This window comes from Stegastes partitus, unplaced genomic scaffold (assembly GCF_000690725.1).
Source record: "Stegastes partitus isolate 25-593 unplaced genomic scaffold, Stegastes_partitus-1.0.2 Scaffold432, whole genome shotgun sequence".
In the NCBI taxonomy this organism is placed as follows: Eukaryota; Metazoa; Chordata; class Actinopteri; family Pomacentridae; genus Stegastes; species Stegastes partitus.
In genome coordinates, this window is record NW_007578163.1 from 470184 (window position 1) to 478608 (window position 8425).

At 41.4% G+C, this 8425-nt stretch overlaps 1 protein-coding gene across 1 annotated transcript in view; it reads left to right on the forward strand.

The window, feature by feature from the left end:
* pcdh12 (protocadherin 12) overlaps positions 1-7640 on the forward strand; it is a 24121-nt gene extending 16481 nt beyond the window's left edge. Inside the window, exons 4-5 of the mRNA XM_008286102.1 lie at positions 4535-4705; positions 4957-7640. Coding sequence (XP_008284324.1) covers positions 4535-4705; positions 4957-5225 — 440 coding nt within the window. The 3' untranslated portion in view covers positions 5226-7640. The remainder of the gene's footprint in view (positions 1-4534; positions 4706-4956) is intronic.
* Positions 7641-8425: the final 785 nt, after the last annotated feature.

Below are 8425 nucleotides of genomic sequence, written 5' to 3' on the forward strand. Positions count from 1 at the left end.
AGACCCTACGTGTGTTCTTAAGTACAAATTTCACTGCAGCTCCGTGTTTTCGTTGTTGTCATTTATGTCACTGGATCGGCTTCTTTCTCTTCCCAGTTTGACTACGATGTTTAGCTGCCGAATCCCATTGTTTGTCTGGGAATTCCGAGGGTGTATGAAGGCCAGCGCTTGCTTTGTGCAGTGTCTCAGTGTGTATACAGTAGGTGTGTTAAGCAGTTTCTTCCTGGTATTGTGGTGTCAGGGCCTCGGGGCGAGTACAGGGGTTTACCGCCTGGTGATGGCAGAGCGAGCTTCACTTTACAACAGGACAAGAGCGAGAAACAAAGGAGTGAGTGGGAGTGTGATGTGTGATGTGCGATGCTTGACTCACCCTCTGGCCTGCAGGCTCTGTGATCAGTGTAAGTCACACCAGTGCACTGACAGCTAAGAGTGTGTGTGTGGAGGCTTTGATGAAGCCGCTGGGACGACACATTCCTCTTTTTGTGTGTAATTTTTTATTTATTTTTTCACCTGTATGAATCACACACATAAATACCTAATTCTTTGTTCAATTCTGAGGATGATGTGATGAGTATTGAGGGCAGAGTGGCTTTTAATGTCGGCTGTACGAGCCACTGAGGAGGAAAACTTTATCCAAAACTCCATCACAGCAGTTTACGGCACGCATGCAGAGTTTGTGTGTTTAAAAAAGATTTTCCAGATAAAATTAGGGGTAAAGTGGGATTTAATTTACAAGCTAAACACAGTGATAAGCAGCCGACTTTATCTCTGAATGATCGGCTGAAACTTGACACGTTTAGTGATTTAACAAGGGTTTTGTGTTTGAAGGATCTGCGGTGAAATTCTGCCAAAACAAAGAGAGGAAAGGGGGCGGACGAGGGCGAAGGGGCGAACTCTGGGGCAGTCTGTACCACAGGGGGTGTAAGCATTAGTTTAAGTGTGTGTGTGTGTGTGTGTGTGTGTTGGTCTGTTAATTCCCACATCTGGTTGCGGTTAGATGAAGGAGACCGCGGCTCTTCATCAGTCTGAGCCCAGACTCAAAGCGCTGTGAACTCTTTACTCCACCATCTTAATCCTCCGGCTGGAGTCACTGATTATTTTGCGCATACGCTACATTCAGCAGGATATAAATATTGCTGCTGTCAGGTTAAATCTTGTTTTGCAGGAATTCAGGGTTATTTCAAGTCACATCCAGAAAGTTTTAGAGGATTTACTAAACGTGGAAGCAGAACAGTCCTGCCACCTGTAAGGTGATACTTCAGATTAAATACTTGTACTTGCAGGATTTTTTACTTGTCATTAGGAGATCCTTCGCGACTGGAGCCAACTTTGACATGTGAAGCCATTTCTATTCAGAGAGCAGCTGCAGCTTCAAGTTTTTAATAATGTAATGTAAACTTTTTTATTATTATTTTACACAATTATTTTAGACAAACTGTGCATAAAACTATTAAATATGATAACAGCGATTAGAATAGATGTAAGTATAACCAGTAAGGCTTCGGATGTAGATTTGAGAGATAAAATCATCTTGATATTAAACAATTTGTATCACTGTGGGCTTGTGATTTTCTTTATAAGTCTTCAAACCTGGACTAGATTTTCCAAATTTCCCACCAATACTGGGGGAAAAAAGGGCCTGGATAGATTGATGTTGAGCTTCATTAAATTGTTAATTAAGTGTGCTTAATATTTATCATCTGCATCCATGTCTGTCTCCTCTCTGCTCACTCATGGCGTCTGAGTTGTGTCAGGGGAGAGCACATTTTTCCTTTTTTCCTTTCTTTGTTTTTTCCAAGCTCTGAAGTAAATACTTCATTTTTGCTATCTTTTATATGATATATTTAGAACAAACAATGTTGAGGAAATACGATTACTTTACCCTTAAATGTAGCAGAACCTATATCACACATGATTTGTCAAAAGACTTTCTGGAAGTTCAACAACTTCTTAAAGAAGACGTTCCTTTCAAAGTTGGGTTTTGGGGTTCAGAAGGTTAAACTCTCTGAGACATATAACACCACACATCTACGGTGTTTACACATTCCAATTTAAAAGCACACAAACAAACCAACGTTAAAACTTCCCAACTACAAGGGCTAGTGCTTTTATAATTCACTCTTGATATATAGTCATGACTGGATGATCCGACCCTGAACAATCCTAAACCTGCTACCCGACAGGTTTTTAAGAAAAACCAACAGAACCCATAAAAACAGCCTTAACATAGCGACAGCCTTGGATTGTGACTCCGACATGACATTTAATGTCACCAATCAGGATGACGGCGTATTATCTGACTGAACAATCCCACAGATTGGCTACGTTCACACTGCAGGACTTGATGCTCAATGAGGATTTCTTTGTGACTTCCTTCACGTTTCCACTTCAATGCGACTTGTATGTGATCTGCTGTGTGAACTTCATACGAGCCAAAAGTGTCCCGCATGCGCAGAAGAGGACACGACGACGTCACACGCAGCGAGCGTGCTCAGTGTTTATGGAAGTAAACATGGATGGTAACGGTGGAGCGTATCTGCCACTCCCCCGCCGCCACCGATGGAGGAAACAGAAGTGTGAGCGCTAACTAAACTAGCATCAGCAGCCAAGTACTGCCTGTGTGTTCTGGACACTTCCACCCCGTCAGAGCGCTGCCCCGGGGTGGAAGTGTCCCCCGACCGCACGGACTGTTCTGATATTTATCATTAATTGGGCCTGAACATCCAGAGAGCAGAAAGTTCTATTGGGACCAGCCCAACTGTAGTTATTATAACAACTATGAACAATGATTAAGAACTAATGAGCCTTCAAGCTGCCCAACATAGAAGAAGGTTTAACATTTAGTGATGAATCATCAAGTCGCAACTGTACTTATATATTGGAAACGTGTCAGTCAAAAGCAGTCTTTCTGTATCTACAACCGCCTGCAGTAGCAGCTGAGACTTTCTTTCTCTGTACATGCAGATGCTGTTCAGTGTCTGTACACACGACTCATCTTCCTCAGTAGAGCTGCACATTAGCTGACGCTGAGAAGATCTTTCACGTTTTAGGCTGAATTAGATCAGAAGAAACTTCAACAGCTCTGACAAGAAATCAAGTTGTTGCACGAGCAGATAATGAAACACAACCACGAATAGCAGGACGTAAACAGGATGTCACGAGAATAAGAAAAACACTGTATGTTAACAAACGGGCATCGTGTTTCACAGTAAACAACATCAATAATGAGATGAGATGTATAGTCATCGTAGCTGTGTTTGTTTGCCAGTTAGACACTTGGTAGGTGTGTTTTCACTCAGACATGTACGCCACCAAACCCACTGCACTGTCACCATGACAGCCGGCGGGTTTTATGGCTTTGTGGACGTGATATTCAGCGAGTGTTCGGAGTGCACAGGACGCCATGGATGGCAGGAAAAGCCTGTTTACGGCAGCCAGATAAAACCACCGCGTCGTTTCCTTCTTTTCCTGCCTGGTTCAACAGCATTCAGACAGACTGGAACAGGGAAGGCTGCTCCAGTTCATCTGCTATCTGCCCCACAAGTACAACACAAGGAAGACACAACAAGTCGGGAATATCACAGCTTTTGTTGCACACTTGACATATTTGCTGTCAGGTCAAACAAACCCTGGAAGGAAGAACTCATTCATACAATCACACAAAGAATCAACATAGCTGGACTTGAAACTCACAAATGATGATAACAAGTACATGCAGATATTTATATATTTTATATCACCGGAGCACCAGCAGCTCAAGGACCAACGCAGTTTTATAGCTTCATTTGTTCAGTTATTTCATTTTACAGCAAGTTTGTTTTAGGATTGTATCTGAATGCAGGTGAATTTGTTCATAACTGGAGGTGATTTGAATACTTAACACTCTTTATACTTTAGAGAAGGACTGACTAGAAGTGCTGCTGTTGGTGATGCTGCTTTTGTCTAAGAATACATGATACATACATTATCCTCAGGCTGCTTCTGCTAAACCACCTATTCATGTTTGAAATCCTGGTCAGTAGTCGATTTTATTAGGACTTAGATTGTTACTTTCAGAAGATTACTGAGAAATGACATAAAGGTTTTGATGCTAACTGTACATTTAAAACAAAATAAAACGTTCAGTGTCTAAAGCAGCAAACAAAGCGATTCAGGTCAGCCACTTTTGACCCCAGTAAGTAAAGCAGTTCAGTTGATTGCTTTACAGCATCAGTAGTAGAGTTAAAAATGTTAGTTTTAATGGGAGGCTCAGGTTTGGATCCATCTGAAGTACGAATATTTATAGATTATGAGTTTTTGAGTCAAAAGAATGCCCATGAATGTTCTCGAGCCCAGAGCGTGTTCTTTACAAAAACATAAAACAGACAAAACAAAGCAAATGTTCACAGGAAACAACATGTTGACTGAAGCTAATAATAAAATCATCTTTAGACAGTCTGCCTGTGATCTAAGCAGAAGGATCCTGCATCTGATGGACAGACATTCTGGTGAAAACATGCATATCAACCATCTATGATCATCTCTCGCCCTGCAGATGATGTCTTCTCAGAGATCAGCGACCCTGCCTGGATGGCCAGACTCTCTCTGCCGCTCACTGGCGATTACCACGACAATGTGTTCGTCCCCAACGGCCCTCCGTCCCCTGAAGGTGAGGTCCTTCCCCGGGACGGCCTGGACTCCTCCTCCTCCTCCTTCTCCACCTTCGGTAAAACCAAAAAGCTGTACAATATGATTTCTTTGAGTTAAAGTGCAACCCAAAGTTAAATCTACTCATTTGCTTTACATAAATGAAATTAGTGTTGATAAGAGAAGACCAGATGTGCACAAGAAGTTATTGACACATTTCATAAAGTGAACTTGTAGTAAATAGAAGTAATAACTAAGCATGTCAGATTTCTGAGGTTAAGTTTACATCCCAGCCACAGCAGCCCAGTGACACCTTATTGTATCTGTCAGGTAAAACCCCGGAGAAGGACGGCCCGCTGGGTGGAGCTTTGCTGTCTGAGGTCAGCACACTGTTTGAGATGCTGATGACGCAGAAGGCCGACGCCCATCCCGGCCCTCGGCCCGACGTCCTGTATCGACTCTCGGCTGCGTACCGCCGCTCTCTGGGCCTGGATGCTGCTGCTGGCGCCATGGCGACGGCTGCAGGCGTCTCACCAAAGAAGTGTGGGAATGCTGAGAAACAGTCGGGCCTGACCGCGCCCTCAGGACTCCACCAATAAGTGTAACATCTGTTCAGTGAACACTGGAAAAGACTGAGAGCAGAGCGAGTCTCTGTGTTTGAGGAGAATGTAGATAAAATATATGATTTAGACTGTAAATAAGATGAGGATGAATGAAGTCTTACTGACGACAAGTCTGACATTCAGATGGTGGAATAAACAGCAGGACTGAGCAGCTGTCAGACGAATCCACATACAGCATTTTACTGTCTCCACAGATCGCATTGTTTGTGCTCTATTACACTGTTTTGTTCGACAATGTTGTTTCCCAAACTAGCATGACCAGACACATTAATGAGGAACACAGCAAGGTGCAGTCAACCAGAATTGCCCTTTAGGAAAGATAAATATGAAGTATCTCCTCGTTTGCACAAACAAAACCAAAGATCAGGGAAAATATACAAGTTGAACATTAAATATTCTGTCAAGTTTAACCCTTTGAACTCTAAGAATAATGTGATTTTCGTCAAAATCTCAGGCCATTAGCCAAAAATCAACCACTGAAAAGAGATCCTGTGAAAACCAAAAACAATATCTGTGTTCTGTGACGCAAATGAGAAACTATGACCGAATCACAAAAGAGTTTTCAGGTATGTCAAAGTCTGAGAGGAAATTTAAACACAGCAGATCAATACAACAAATGCTACACGGCTCAAAAATGATGAGCAAGTTGTTTAAGGACACCTTCAGCATGGTGAAACATCTATTTAGAGTTAATGTACAGAGTAGTAGGAAAAGACAAGTTTGCAGAGGCTGTAGAAGGTAGAAACAGTCTCAGTCAGTCAGTCTATGATGGAAAAATGTTGAACATACAGCAAAAAAATGAGCTCGCAGTGAGGAAAAATGTGAAAAAAGCATCCAGAACTGCTGGATTACGCTTTGCAAAACTATCCTCTGACAGGACGAACGCAAAAATCCAGACGCAGAGTTCTTCACTCCCAAGTTCTTTACAATCTGACCTTAATGAGCTACCAGGATGTGAAACAGAAAAACAATGCAAGGAAACAGATCACTCAGGAAACAAACTACCTCTTTGACGCCAAACACGCCCAAAAACTAAAGAGAAGAGGCGAAGGAGAGCCTGCTCAGTTTGATTCCGTATGTGGGTCAATCTTTGTCTTCACCTATTATAATAATTATGTCCGTTTGTGACCTTATGCTACGAATTTTCGCTTCTCATTCTTTCCCTGGAGGCGCAGTGCTGCGTTTAGTTGTTCTCCAAGCTGTAAAAATTTGTGCTTATGAATTGTTTTTCATTGTGAGGATTAGACATTGAGGTATTTTGCTTCGGACCAGTAGGTAGACAGACTGGGGACGTCACCATCACACCAGTTTATACACACAACTGTACTGGAACTCACAGATCCTGTCAAAAGAAAATGGTGCTACAGTATATAAGTCACTTACCTCCAGGTTCAGGAATAATGGAACGGAAGAGAGTGCAAGTAAGTCAGACTGAAAGAGGAAGGGGATCGCTGTTTTTAGACATTTTCTTTCATTATATTCACTCTAAAGATGCAAATATGGAGAAAAAAAAAGCCTGATAGCTTAATATTTGATTGGATCAGTCCACAAAATTGAAAAATGTTTCCTTTATCGCAAGAACGCTGTCGGCATTGCAGGACGCATCGAATATGACGACATTAGAAACTTTTTAAGTAGTCTTTGGTGAGTTATCAGGAACCAGACGACACATCGAGGGAATAAAAATGAGCTGTAGATTGGGACACCTGCAGGGAATGTACAATAGATCTGGTTGCTTTTTTTTCTTTCTTTTTTTTGTGTTTTTTCCCTGAAAACTTCATGTTCCTAATTACTGTTGTTATGAGGTTATTAGGGCTCAAAAATGCTGAAAAAAAGTAAAAAGTGTGAAGTTCTAAACCACCTCTGTACTTCAGTGACCTGTAAACCTGAAACTGTGCAGCGTCATCAAATATACTGACGCTATTGTATGAAGGAAGGTTGATTAACGGGTGAGGAGGGAGGAACTTGTGAATTTTACATGTATAATCTCACACCTGAAACTTTACAGCATCTAAACTGTCGTCAGCTCAGGTCAGCTCGGTTTATTGAACTCCTTTGTTGTTCAGGTTGAATCCGGCAGAAAGCGAGCCGGCGACCAGGAGGAAGTATTGTTCTGTGTTTGTTCTTCCCTCAAGAATGAAAACAACCAGCTGAAGGTGGAAAAGAAAAAGTGTTTGTTTAGTCTGAAGCTCTCCAGCTGTTTCTGAGTTTCCTCTAAAGTTGTTCTGTTTTTGTCCTTTTCATAACTTTCAGCACTTTGTACATAATTATTGTGAAGCTTTAAAAAAAACAAAAACAAAAAAAATCATTTTTTTAATGCAAAAAAGTCTTTTTTTATGAATTGAAAATAACTTGTAACTTTTTAAATAAAGAGCATCGTGTTTAAACTTACAGGCTGTCGTTCATTTCAAGGGTAGAACTTCCAATTAGAGTTTCAATGAAAAAAACAGGATTGATGATTTAGATTTTCACCTGAACAGACTTAGAGGTCTCTCTCTCTCTCTCTCTCTGTGTGTGTGTGTGTGTGTGTGTGTGTGTGTGTGTGTGTGTGTGTGTGCAAACATCTGTTCACGTTATGGAGATTCTTCTTTCATTTCTGAACTTTAGGATGAAGACTTTTATTTTTGGCTGTGGTCTGATTAATGTTGGTTTAGATGTGGGCGACACACAGGTGAGTGTTTGGCTGTTGAACACTCAGGTGTTTGTGTGTGCAGTGCGCCCCCTGCAGTTTAAAAGACACACTTACACCGTATGATTTCATCCCAAACATCAGCAGTAGCTCCACCTGCTGAAAACAGACGTTATCTGATCTAATAAACTTTCATGCAATAAAAATGAACTTATGGCCTCTGCAGACACAAATATGAACAAAACATGTTGAAACTATGAACAGTGCATGTAATCAGAGCTCAGAAATCCTCCTCTTGTGAAATAAAAATACATTTGTTTTTTTGTTTTGTTTTGTTTTTTAAAAAAAGTAATTTGTCATTTTAACTGTGACACACAGCACAGGAAACATTTCTGAATTCTGTGTATTTCTAGTCATTGCTGTGCTGGCTCCATCGAGGTTCAGGTGAAAAATGAGCCCACAGTGAGGAGAGACATCCAGAAACTGTTTGGGGTTCTAATAAATGTGATGCACCACTTCAGTGTGGCTCTTTGAATCCCAGTGACAC